Genomic DNA, 14,338 nt, shown 5'->3' with positions numbered 1-14,338 from the left:
GTGGACTACCGGAGAGATTTACAGCAGGAGCAAACGCTTGCCTCGAGGAGGGAGAAAAAGAGCCAGAGCGGAGAATAAACAGAAGAGCAACCATGGCAACCATGGCAACCATGCGCGGGAAGTCTTCTTCGCTGCTTTTGTGGCAGGAGTACAGCGCCACTTACAGGCCTTGCATATGCACTACAGCGTCTCCAGCGCTTTCGAGCGGTTTCATGTGAACGGACACGTTTCTGGTGCCTATTGCGTGTGGACAGAAGACCTTTTTGATATTGATTTCGGTCCGTTTGCGTTATCATCCTCGTGTGGCTCCAGCCTGAGACTAAGGGATGTAGAAAACCCAAAAAATCTGCCCACAATCCAGCTGATGTAGCCAATAAACAAACCAAACTACAAGCACAGTGAGTACACTGACATTTGCTCACACTGCTTGTTCGACAGCAGTTTGACAGCACTTGCCAACAAGCCAAAATGAATTCATTTTGGAGTATACTAGAGCCTTAAGGTCAAGATGCCAGAAAAATTGTTGAAAGTTGACTCGAGTGCAGCAGCCGTGCTTCAGAGGTTTCTTACCTCCAGCTCTCTGAGCACTGGGTGATCATCGATGCCGGGGAAGAGAACCCTCATGGCGTAAGTGCGATAGTCGAGGTAAGGTATGCCGGCTCTGTCCAGATCACTGGTTAACTCGTTGATGTCTGTCTGCAGCTCTGCAAAAGCTACATATGACAGAGGTAAGGGTTTAAACATTTTTAACAACATGTTGTAACTTTGATCTGTTCATCACAGCAAACCTAAGACAGTATTTTTCATTCCCAACTGTTTCTGATTGAAATGGTTGTAAAACAGTACAAGTATGACGAGTAGTGCTTGTATTGAATTCAGGAAGCATGGCAATGTAGAGTTTCACATGACATTACAAAATACATCCAATAGTAATTAGCACTGTTCATAATGATCTTACAGCATATATTTCATTTTGATTTTGATAATTGTTTGTCAACTTATTGCAACTAAGAATACAGATATCCAAAAAGTTGCTCGTTAATGCTATAATTAATGAATATTCAAGTATTATTGAGCCAATATACATATACAATGTATATATAATAAGTATTATATCTTACACAAATATATCATTTTGTTAAACACAGTCATCAACAGTTCTCGACATATGGTGCTATTATGCACTTTTTTCTGGATTTCTGAGAGTTTATTCTCTTGGATCAGTTTCCCTCACCTTCCTTGCACTCCAGAGCCACGCGGGACTCCAGATTGTCCATCTGCATCTGCAGGCGCTTCAGAGTAAGATCGTTCTCATGTGATTTCCGTCTGTAGGCCAGCAGGACGATAATGACGATGATGAGGAGCAGCCCTCCTCCAGCTGTGATGCTGAAGATGGCAGGAAGAGTGAGAAGGCTGTCGGACCGGATGTGAACTTCTCCTGGAGAGATGTGAAGTCCTCCTACTTGGACCTGAAAAATATTATTAATAATGCAGACGTAAGCACGGTATTTCAAAACAGTGTTGAAAATCCTAAAGCAACAAAGAACACCACTAATGAAAAGGCTGACCTGAATTCAAAACATTGTTGCTGAAGCATTGAATTGGCACATACAATAGAGACATGGACCACTTTGCTGAACAATCGCCTTGAAAGGAAACCTTTTTTAAAAGTTCCAGGCACATCAGCTTTCTTTTTTTACAGCTTTTTTCTCATTATTTGCAGGAGTGCCTGTCAATAATTTTGCTGGGCAATATAATGTAATTGGGAACCCACCAGACCATGAGTGACAGACAATGACAGAAAGCCAGCGACAAACTGAAAGCCTGTCAGTGACCCACAAACATAGTGACGTATGAACAGTGACCCACATCCTCAATGACAGGCCATCAGATGCTCACAAAACCACAATACAGGGACACGCTCCATAGACTGACCAGGACTTTGTGCTGCCCCGTGAGGTTGGGTGGCTCGCAGAGTAACTGAGTGTCGGTCACAGTGAGGGTGCAGGGCGTGTCTCCAATCAGCACCGTGTAATTCAGCCGGGCTCCACCAGAAGCAGACGGCACCAGGTTACGTCCCTGCAACACAGTTAGAGGAGACATGTAAAAAAGATCCACAAAAATAACATAACATTTGACAACACAACTAATATGACATAGCAATTTAATAGGACTATTCAAACAATGTTTTGATCATTATGAGAATGTTTCTACAGTACAGTAAATATATGTAGAATCGAAGTGTCAAAGGCTTTATGGTTATATGCTCAATGTCTACACCATAGTTGTTTGCAATGAACATTTTCAACAGTGTAACATACAATATACCTAAGACAAAAAAAAATAGGAAGTCAAATAGTGAATGTCAAACAATGGCAAGGTCAAATGTAGGACTAAATACATATGCTCTATTGAAATGTTCCTCATTGTTTCTAAGGGTTCTGTTTTGAAGCATAATTTCACAGTGATCATTTGCTTTCTATGTAATTCCTATAGCATATGCAAATATGGGTAATTAGTATGATTACTGTAATCAACCATCTTGGAGAGAATGGCAGGAAGTTAAGGTGCGATCTACACTGCCAACATATATTATATGCAGAATATCATACATACGTTATATTATATGCAGGATATCAGCAACATTATTTACCCAATAAAAGCAAATAACTAATGCAATATGCAACGAAATACGCTGTTTTATGATGGCACACCTATCCAATGACCATTACACATGGTGTACAACTGAAAGGCAAGAAAAATCTTTCCAAGAAACTACAAGAATTAGCCACTTATTGGAGTTCACAGAGAGCATATTCGGAAATGTAGTTTTTCAGAAAAACAGAAATGTAGTCAACTGATGTGTTGTGTGTTTACAGTGTGTGCAGTAAAGCAATTCAAATAAATGAATAAAAAAGTACAAAGTAAATGAAGTACATGTATTCCTATGTCAGTGCAGATGGTTATAGACTTCAGAATACCCTCTTGCATGGAAATTATAAAAATTAAGCATAAAAGCAGTAGCAGCTGTGATGTACTTTGAGTATGATTGGAGCTCCAGGTTTCTGCTCCAGGACCCCGGTCAGACTGAGGGGCTCCAGGTACGGGTTGGGGTAGTAGACAAAGCTTGTGTTGTTGTAGGTGAGCAGAGCTTGGACGTTGTTGAAGACGAAGCCGAACTCATCCACGTGTTTGATCGTCTCCTGGTCTGCAGTGTACTCTGCTTTCAGAGAGGGGGCGAAGCAGCTGATGGTGGTTGTGTTCAGCACTTTGCACACCTGGAGCAGAAACCAAATCAAGATTACACACCTCACAGTAAATTACCCAGAAGCAGACATGCAGTATTGAAAATACCAGGCTAAACATATCCTCATACACATATTTAAAACTCACTGTGTTGTCTGCTGCATGATTAATCATTGCACACATTATTAAGAAACATAAATAATTAATCTGCTTACAGGTTAATTATAAGAAGTATTTGAAAGTTCTTCAGCAGAATTATTTAACCCTTAGAAAGGTATTTTGTTGGAAATCCTACATTTAAAACATCTTCTAGTTATTGGAATACATTTTCATTACAAGGCAATACATTAAGAGTGCCCTTGATTTTTCTTTAAAAAGCACTTTTCTGAATAGATTTGAGCAGATGTCTCATTTTATGCCCATACAGTATGTGGTTGATTTAATATTCTTACTCATTCTTAACATGCAGATGTTGAAAATATTATGGAGCCTTTTAATCATATTCAACTTATCCATCAACATACACATACTGACAGTCTCTGTAGTGTTAACCTACATAACATGAGATTAAGGATATATATGTCTGATTTTCATTCATGAGCTGTTTCAGTAGTATGTTGCCCCCCCCCCCCCCCCGCTATTCATTTGTTCTTGTGCTGCTCGTGTGTTTTTTACATTCTGCTTTGCTAGGGCTAATGCTATAGTACTGACACTAAAGGCATTCATAGACCTGGGTCAAAGGTTAATAGGAGACTATTAAATGTGTTTTTATATACCAGTATCAGGCAGAAACTCTATATATGAACATGATCCCTTGCTCCCTCAATGGGCTTATTCCTAAATCACCACTGTTTTAAGTCTTTGGTACTTAATTACTACCAAATAGCTTTCTGTTTTCCTCTGCAATTCTTATAAATCCTTCTCAATATCTAGCAGATTGTTAAATTCCCCTAGCTTCAGGACAATTTCTAGCTTTAGTTTTTATCTAAGCTATTACTAAAAGTTGTTTCAAGTCAATTAACTCCTTTTGTGATCCAACACACTTTTTTAAGCATTTCCGATGATGTTGTCGAGATATGTGCGACGCAGAGACTGCCCTCATTACATTTTGCAATGACCCTCTTTTAGCAGCTGATGCGGGTTGAGGGTCAGTTTTAATCCCTTCAGATCTCCTTGCTGCCAGGGACACTGTAAAACAGAGTTTTAATTGACTGGCTTTAATTCTTGACTAACATCATTAATGCGCCATTTAATTATAGCTCAGAGCATACCTCAAAAACAAAACATCTCACTTTTGAAAAACAACTCTTCCTCAAATATATTTAAAGTTTTCATATGCCACATCTTGGTTTTCTTATACTTGTGTCTTTATTACATTTAGTGTTTGATTGTATTATTGTGGCAGCAATAAATATGTAACACTTTCATATCATATTTACCTTCTCTTCTATCTTTGTTTTGAAAATATGTATTTAAAAAATCTATCTACAGCTGGTACAAGCAAACTATTATCACTCAATTTCTGGCATCACTTCACTATTTCTGGCGTTTTCTCTTCAGAATAGATTTTTAGAAACATATATCGATCTATTTCAAGGTCAAGCTAAAAAAGTTCCTTCCAAAAGTTTCGACCCGTTTTCAGCCAGTGTGCAGTCTCAGATCCTCGGGCAATTCCCTGACTTGTCCAAAGTGTAAAAATAGAGGCTAAAGGTGACTGGGCTTATGCCACCGGGGCTTCAACACTTTGGAACAATCAATCACTTTGAAAGGACCTGCCTTAGCTCCTCAGGCAAGCAGAGTCAGCACAATAAATCACCTCCCAAACCCGAGGTGCACTTTCATGTCAGCTTTTTTTTAAACTCATTTTGGACTGATCTAAATGCCACCTCCCTCCAACCCTTCTGTTTATGGGTGGCTTCATTTTTATATCCACATCCAGGACAAACTACAGCCTATTATATTCTGTAATAGTATTTCAAGGTGTTGATGGTTAATTTGCTCTCCACCCTACAGGCTGTTTGACACAGAGACTGGAGATTTTTCTTTAGGAATATAGTCATTTATCCTTAAAACTAAACCAGTTCAAACATTATTTTACCATTGGAAAATTGCGGGGGACCCTATAATGCTTTTTGGGGGGTTTTCCCTTTCCAGTAGTGTGTTATAGGTTTTTGTGCATGTAAATGGTCTGCAAAGGCTAACGTTCATTCCCAGACTCTCTCCCCCCCTGCGTGAAACGCCTCCATTGGACATTTACCTCCGTAACACAATGACATCACTATGTAACATGTGCGCTTCTATTGGCTAGTGCTCTAACACATTGTAGGTCATAGGATAAGGGAAAGGACATACAGAGGGTGAAAAGAGGTGCTTCAGCACAGGAAGTATGAACAAAATAAAGAACCTTTTGAACATTTAAGCATTGAAACATGTCACGGTAGAGGCACAAAATACAAATATAAAACCTGAAAATGAGCATTATAGGGCCCCTTTAATGAAATGTAATATACGTATTAACTTTCATCCCAACGTCTCTCCGTCTTGTCTTTGTCAGGTGAGCTCTCTGGGTGTGATCACATTCAGCCTCTTTAAATCATTTGTGAAGATGTCACGACAGATAAGTATGTAAAGACAAAAAGTAGTACATGTACCGCAACCATAAATCTACCTCGTTGCTAAAGCAATATATCACTGAAGAACACTTTAACTCTGACATTTACATCAGCTTGAGTAAGCAAAACCATGCAGGTTGAGTGCAGTATATTAGCAGTTGTCTCACTCACATTGACAGATTCATGGCCGGCATATTTGACTCTGACTCTCGGCTCCTGAACCACATCCAGGTTTGTTCCAGTCACTGTCAGGGTTGTGTGTCCACTGTTTGGAGGAGAGGAAGGAGTTTATTCATAAGCAAGAAGAACTACTGATCAAACACATGCACATACTGTATGAGCTCCAGGTAGCCAATACATATATGAATGCAAACCACAATGTAGTGAGAGTGATGGCCGCAGAGAGAGCAATCTTTTTAACTTTCACACCCTACATTTTCCAGAGAAACTGCATTAATGCGGGTATGAGGAGCTATAGCTGGCACGGTAGCTCTCTCTTTGTTATTGGGCAGGAGAGCCAGATCAAACGGCAAACCAGCTGGCTGCTGTTTTATATTCATCCATGACTGTGAGGCTGGCATAGCATGAATACAGGTGCTGCTTGTTTACATATCTGTGCTCGATGTGATTAAAATAAACAACACTCTCTAATCTTGGTATAACCTGTGCAGCAGTTTGAGCTTAGAAAACTAGTGTGGAATTTGAAAGTAAGAAAAGGAGAGACAAAGAGTGTGGGAAAACATGACGGAAGAGAGGGGAGAAAATGGCTTCAGAAAAAGTGGCCGGTATCGTCAGCCTGACAGTGACAATCCTTCTCTTCTTGCACTTCAAAGGTTACCTAAGCTTGTAGGGCCACATAGTGGGACCGCACATTCATGATGAGGGCTCTTGGTTGCAGCTCCACAAAGCTCCTCCTCTCACCAGGCTCAGGGCCAGGGTGGATCTGTGAAGTCTAATCTGCAGGGACGAAGTGCTGTGTAATCCCACCCCGGACCAACATAAGTTTCTCTAATTAAGCGGAATACAGGTAAAACAGTTTGAGATTTGATAGAATGTAGCAAATTCACTATCTTTGTAAAATGTGCAGCATCAAACTCTGAATTAATATTTAAAATGACATGCAGCTTAATAAAAGTTATATTTTGAACATGGTTTGTAATTTTTGTTACATTAGTCATGTTGTTTCGAACACTGATTTGATATTGTGAAACAACCTTGTTATACATGACAACCGCAACATCTAATTTCTTTGGATTTATCTCGCTGTAAACCTGCGCAACATACAGATTGCTAGGCACTGTCATAATCTGCACTTGGCAGGCCACCACGTGTAGGCAGTAGGGGGTTGTCATATTTTTTGATTTTTAATAAAAACTGCTATATAATTATACTGCTAGATTATATGGCTGCTCTAGTCGATTAGCTGACTAATTGGTTGTTTTGGTCTCAGTTGACTAAGATGTTGTTGTTGTCTATTAGTCATTTTTTAAAATGTTTTTCTATTTGTTTACTAGAACTGCATGAGCATGTCTCAAGAGTTAAAGTCGTGTTTTTGTTCCATTCTTTGTGGAAAAAGGTAGTTTTACAAATCTGTCAATTAAATCGGGAAATCTTAGTGTTTTAGAATGTCTTTAGTCTAAGACCTTCCTACTAAATAATAAATGTAATGTTAGAAAACAAAGGCGATGGATAAATAGAAAGATTGTGTCCTTGTATATTTTTTGCTCAACGCCCATTTACTAATGCCTATAGTACATATATATATATATATATATATATATATATATACATATATATACATATATATGTGTATATATATACATCCTTCTGTCTATGTTTGCCACGCAGTACTATTGACGTTATACTTCCTAGAAATAGATTTGCAACTTGTGCACAGTGTTTGTTTAGCAAGCCTGTATGGGTTTGAATTATATGCTATAACATTTCAAATACTGTCAACATAATATGCTATATGAAGAGCAGCTCCCATTCACACCCTGTTAGAGCCTCCATTCAACCAGGGGCCTGCTTCATCAAACATGCAACATGCAAGCTGCAATCTGCTAAATCAAATCACTTCCTCTTACATTAGCTACTACACGATATTCTAATCTAAACTAACACCATACTCGAAACCCCCAAGCATACGAGAGCACTGTAGAACTGCTGAGAGCGCTCTGTTACCATTTTGTGGGCATTCGTGGACTTTCTTATATAAATAAGACCACATGTGGCTGGTTACTGTGTATACACGGTACTATGATGCGTTGTGTTACCTGGTGATGCTCCACAGGGGTTCAATGCGCTGTACTGTGGGGTCCTCTATGTACTCAAAGGCCAGACTCCCAGGAACGTTGGCCCGGTCCACACTCAAACTGACTCGCACCGGTCCGGCTCTCGTCACGGACGGTGAAGAGAAGCACACGATCTCCGACATGCTCCTCCTGAGGGGAGCATCGAAAGAGCGGTTTACACATCTTTTCAATTTTGACTCCCCACTCATTATTGCGGTTGCATACCCCTGACTTCACGCAGTTTTAAACCATGCAAATTAACACGAGAACGAGAGGATTCATTACAGCCAGTCCCCTCCCTTCCTCTTTACAGACACATTAGGGATGGAACACCGTAATTAGAGGGTGCTCTAGCTAATGGCTCCCTCGCTTCAACCTCCTGACTCCTACCATGTGAGCATTTTGAACTTTAAATAGATATCTATAAATACATAGAGAACAATACCTACTGCTGTGGGTCTCTCCACCGCCGACAAGACTTTTCATGTATCCCACCAACACTTAATTGCATCTTAAGTGCGCTTCTTTAAATAGAGTGATCTTTTACTCTGTTTCGTAGAGATTAAAGAAGGCTTTGATACTGTGTGCAGGTACTTCCATTGCCTCTCTAAAGGATTAAATATCACATTAGGAAGTTGTGTTATCATCAGATTTACCTGTACAGCTCGCAGGTCTGATTCCCAAAGTACACGGTTACAGTGCTTCCAGCACCCAGATTCTCCCCCACAATGGTGACCTTGGTGCCCCCAGATTCAGGTCCTCTGCCTGGGGTCAGAGCCAGCATTGAAGGGGTCTATGGAGAACCAAAATGAATGATGTTTTATTCACCAAAGATCAAACACAGAATACGGCTGTCTCTATAAGAAGAAAACGCTAAAAATTAACAACAAAATTGTTTTAAAAAAGTAGACAAATGAGCTTATTTAAAAAAAAAAAAGACATCATATCATTTATAATGTTTTGGCACATTTGTGTTTCTTTTATCTGCATTATTTTTTAAACTTAAGTACGTTTCTTCCAATGGAAATGTTTTGGGTCGTTGAAACGCATTTGCACCTGTCGGTCACAGTAATAACCTCTACTTACATTTCCTTTTAATAATACCTTTGCCCTTCAAAAGCAAACACAAATCAGTCTTGGTTTGAATGCAATAAACAACACCATACTTTTGATTAGCCATGTAATGAAAATCGTGCAGAAGGTGAACAAGCCATAAGAAATACTTTTGTAATAAGGATGAACGCTCTTATGCACAATCTCTTGCACTCAGAAAAAATGAATTATCTTATTCTATCTTCCTCTCTAGTTTATGATTGCAGTGGATGAATTAAATAGTTTTTCTGGCTTTCTACCTGCAATCACATGTTCAGCCTAATTCATTGCAAACACTTGATGTTTGCTTTGGCACAAATTGACAAAGTAAATGTTTTTCATATTCAGAATTACCACAAAGAAGTAGAGCTGGGAGGACTGTGTGCGTAGTTCTGGTCTGCATTCGCCAATGCACAGCTTAACTGGACCTGGAGCACTTCCTTTAGGAGCTGCTGCCATCTCACACACAATCCTGTCAAGACACAATACACAAATGAAGGTGCATAAAACAACAGGCGTGCAACAGATCACTGTGCATACAAGTAATAACACACGCCAGACTGCAGAATCACTGCACTGTATCACATTTGTTATCAACTGCACAGTGGGGAGATGGCCTCTGCTGGCCAGTGTGATTGAAGCAGACTTTCATAGAAGTTGTGGGTCAATATAGAGGGCCATCTTTCTTCCTAATGGGAAACCTATAACAGCAATATAACTCAAATGATAAACTGCACCCCTCTCCATCTCAAGCACGATTGCCACCCACCATTACCTCCGGTTGCCATGACAACATAGGGGTTTCTTCAATAAGTCAGTATTTCCTGTCAGGTCAATAAGATAAAGTGTGCCATGAATAAGTCATTATAGCAACTGACCCCATGCTGAAATGAATGGTTGTAACAGTTGTAATGCCGTGTTTTAAAGCACTGTGCATGCCAAATGAATGGCCCTGCAAATGCACTGCTCTGCGCAAGGAACTCTGCTTTCCCCCTTTTACAATAAGAGCACCCAATGAATCCTCCCTGCCCATCCCTTCTATTCATACATCACAAGAGTTTTCCAATTTTCTGCTGGCATGTTCTTTTCCTTTTCTTTTTTCCTCCTGTTTTTACAAGGATATAAATAAAGACCCTGTAGCCAGAGCCCAATCGCATTACATGGCTGTGAGAGAAACACATGGCTAAGAGATTGTCCCTCCAGTCAGCGACATGCAGCGCATTTCAATTACAGCTGTGCCGACAGCCTCATAACGACAACGACACAAAGACTGTCTCTTCCTTTGGCTGTGACTGCACCACGGCAATGCAAAGCCCCCCCCCACACCACACACACACACACACACACACGCACGCGCACGCACACACACACACACACACACACACACACACACACACACACACACACACACACACACACACACACACACACACACACACACACACACACACACACACACACACACACACACACACACACACACACAATCCTACAACCTGATGAGGCATCTCTGGGCTCAAGCCTATCACAGATTCTGTTATTGACTGTGAGAAAAAATTGTGCAATAGACAAGAGATTGTATTTTTTTGCTTCCATTTGCGTCTGTACAGTATGCCTGTGTACAGTACAGTTTGATTTCATGCGCATCTGGGCAGGGGAGGGGAGGAGTCTCTCTTACTGTTCTGCAGTAATGTATCCCTCCTCCTGTGGGGTGCACTGCATCCCCGCCACCTCCACGTTCCCCTCCAGCTCAGAGAAGGACAAACCCAGGTTCAGGCCCTGGATGGTGACCAGGGTGCCCCCCTCCACAGGGCCTGCCACTGGGCTCACCTACATAGGAAGGAGAAGAAAGTGGTGATGAGGACAGGATTTCACATACAGCGATAGATATTATATAAGCCGAATAGCAAGGGTGGGTCCTGTGTTTGTTCTTAAAAATATGAGTGCCCTCAGGTGTCGGAGGCTGTTCGAAAATCATGGGCTGTAATACTAGAATGATGCCTCTTCGTGGGTCTAAAGGCAATATCATGTATAGATTTATATGCAAGAGTTTCCAGTTATTGCCATAACGAGAGCTTAACTCCAGAATGATTATTAATTGTAATTTGCTGCAGTTTTAGTTGAGAATCACACAGTTTAAATGGTTTTCCCAACCCAAGAGGAATATAATTATGGTGAAACACTAATTCTGTATAAGCCACGGTCAGAAATGTGACTAGTACTTGCTCAAAATATTAATTCTTAGCTACTTTAGGACAATAATGCTTGATGTCAAATGGTATTTTCCTTAAAGGGCAGCTAAAACATTAGCATAATGTAGAAATTCTATGTCAAAGGCAACTGGGCTGTTTTTGTAGACGTTCTATTCTTTGAGATTCTTTCAGGATTCTAAAGTAAGTCCAGCTGCTTTTGTCTTAGCACTTCTACATGACTTGAATGACTGAGCTTCTTCACAGTCTTCCCACACTTTCCGTGTAAACTCTATGTAAACATTAAGTAGATTTACTGTAAGTCACATTCTGAAGGGGTTTATTCAAAAAGCTTTAAAACCCACCATAATTCAAACCAAACTTTAATGAATAATGCATTGTATAGCAAAACCTTGAGAAACCCTTTTCACATTGTGAACTTAACCACCATGGCAGGAAACCTCCGGACCTGCAGAGCAGAACAGGAGAAACTCTCCCTCCACCCAGCACCACTGGGTAGTTGATACATTCTGCTGCAGCTCCTTCAGGAACACTAATAATGTGACGGGGACTTCAAAGGCTTGCGGCTCTTTGAAGCGGAAGAGCCTGGCATCTCTGTGCCTGACCCACTGTGCCTCATTCAAGAGAATGAACAGGAGTTTATGACATAAAAGATCCATCACCACTAAACAGACTGAATCCGTTTAGCTGTCAAGCACTTTAGGTATTCGCCTGGCGTGGGATAGAATGTGAGATAGCTACTAGGTATACAGGAACTTGGAAGGGATATTTGAAGGTGGTCAAAGATAAATCTTGTGTTTTCTACCAAAATAATAGGAATAGCCTTGCTCAAGCGCACAGAACCCCCAAAAACTGCCTGAGGGGAGATGCACAATGGCTGACCCTGCGCCATAACCCCTCTGAAAATGCATGTGTGGTATCTAGGAGTGGAATTCAAAGAGGTGCATTTCAACTTTTTAGTTGCAACTTGCCTTGTTTAGAATTGCATTGTGTTGATTGACTAATACATCGAGCACCATATTGTTGTCTGATACTAAGTGGTACAAGTAGATGCATGGTTGAAGAAACAGGCTTCAAACGATATGTCCTTTTTATCTTGAGCATTAGACATTACACATTAGATCTTTAATGGAAGTTTCGCGAAGGACATTTCACTAGCCTTTCACTAAATATGCGTACTGTAGCAACAAAACCATGGTATTTGCTCTTTAGAAATCTTGTCTATTATCGCTAAACTAAACCTAACCTGAGTTCAAATCAGCTGTTTCTGTCACAAGAAGGATGGTAACACTAATCTACTCAGTTGGCCGTCAGACTGAGTGAAATAAATAATTTTAATTAATTGTAATAACCTGCTTCACCTTGGTCAGACACTTATTTTACTTCAGTCAGTGAAATTGGCTTTTTTATAAAAAATAAAAAAAGACTTTGCCTTCCTTACATCTTAGACTTCAAAGTTTCCGAACAAATACTTGCAATGTCATAGTTGCTTTCATCTGGTTAGCCAAGTTCAAGACTAAATGAAAATGAAATATTAAGTTCAAGAAATCTAGTCTTCTAAAGTATAATGAAAGGTCACATTGCTGCTCTGTTGTGTTAATTGGCATGACTAAAAAAAAATAAGACTACCAACCCCAGAAGTTGCTTATTTTAAATAAAACAACTTTCTGAGTAAAAGACGTTAGGGGTGTTGAAATTAATCGTTTCTACGATGCATCGTGATGCAGACGTGGACAATTCTGCATCAATGCAGGGACAGAACATAATCGATTATAGCATAGTAATGTTGCTTCCTGATCTTCCGGCCGCGGCTGGACAATAATGTTTTTTTGTTTTGTTTTTCTGTCACACGAATATCAAATGGGTCGGTGACGCAGAGATCAGGGAACAGAAGTGACAGCGGCACAGCGACTCCAAACACGGAGCAGTCTGCTTTCTCCACAAGCACCAGTCCAGAACCCAGGGACGTGCACAGGTACTGGCTAATGTTGCCCGGGCAATGGCCCGTTTTCCCTTTTTGGCTGACCTGTTTTTTTTTCTTTCTGTTGGGGTCGAATCAACATGATAAGCCCAGAATTAGTATTGTAGTGTCTCGCTGCGGGAAACACACCAGCTTCATTTTTCTTCTACTTCTTCTTCTCCTTCTTCCTACATGTAATTGCCCGCAACATTTTCAATCAAGAACTCGTTTCAGTGTGAACTCATTCCACAGTATAACCACAAAAGTGTTTTAAACCACATAGGCCTACGTTTTTTATTATTTATGCTCTATATTGCTAAGTGTGTGATTACACATGTTACGTATTAAGCCTATACAGGACTGTCTCAGAAAATTAGAATATTGTGATAAAGTTCTTTATTTTCTGTAATGCAATTAAAAAAACAAAAATGTCATACATTCTGGATTCATTACAAATCAACTGAAATATTGCAAGCCTTTTATTATTTTAATATTGCTGATTATGGCATACAGCTTAAGAAAACTCAAATATCCTATCTCTAAATATCAGAATATCATGAAAAAGTATACTAGTAGGGTGTTCAACGAATCACTTGAATCGTCTAATTAACTCGAAACACCTGCAAGGGTTTCCTGAGCCTTGAAAAACACTCAGCTTGGTTCAGTAAACTACATACAGCTTAAGAAAACTCAAAAATCCTATCTCAAAAAATTAGAATAGTTCCTCAGACCAAGTAAAAAAAAAAGATTTATAACAGCAAAACACAATCAAACATTTGAAAATGTCCATTAATGCACTCAGTACTTGGTTGGGAATCCTTTTGCACGGATTACTGCATCAATGCGGCGTGGCATGGAGGCAATCAGCCTGTGGCATTGCTGAGGTGTTATGGATGCCCAGGATGCTTCAATAGCGGCCTTTAG

The 14,338-nt window shown here is 40.1% G+C and overlaps 1 protein-coding gene across 1 annotated transcript in view; it reads right to left on the bottom strand.

Annotated features, from left to right (window-relative positions):
* The window catches only part of LOC307039999 (plexin-A2-like), an 84,318-nt gene that overhangs the window by 18,502 nt on the left and 51,478 nt on the right, over positions 1–14,338 (bottom strand). The window contains exons 13-21 of the mRNA XM_079682494.1: positions 10,923–11,074; positions 9,599–9,716; positions 8,809–8,945; positions 8,135–8,302; positions 6,030–6,123; positions 3,039–3,278; positions 1,936–2,079; positions 1,235–1,469; positions 571–713 (exon numbers count right to left, since the gene is read on the bottom strand). Coding sequence (XP_079538620.1) covers positions 571–713; positions 1,235–1,469; positions 1,936–2,079; positions 3,039–3,278; positions 6,030–6,123; positions 8,135–8,302; positions 8,809–8,945; positions 9,599–9,716; positions 10,923–11,074 — 1,431 coding nt within the window. The remainder of the gene's footprint in view (positions 1–570; positions 714–1,234; positions 1,470–1,935; positions 2,080–3,038; positions 3,279–6,029; positions 6,124–8,134; positions 8,303–8,808; positions 8,946–9,598; positions 9,717–10,922; positions 11,075–14,338) is intronic.

This window comes from Notothenia rossii, assembly GCF_949606895.1.
Source record: "Notothenia rossii genome assembly, chromosome: 5".
Lineage (NCBI taxonomy): Eukaryota > Metazoa > Chordata > Actinopteri > Perciformes > Nototheniidae > Notothenia > Notothenia rossii.
Note: the sequence above shows the minus strand (reverse complement) of the source record. Positions and strands in the feature narration are given on the sequence as shown.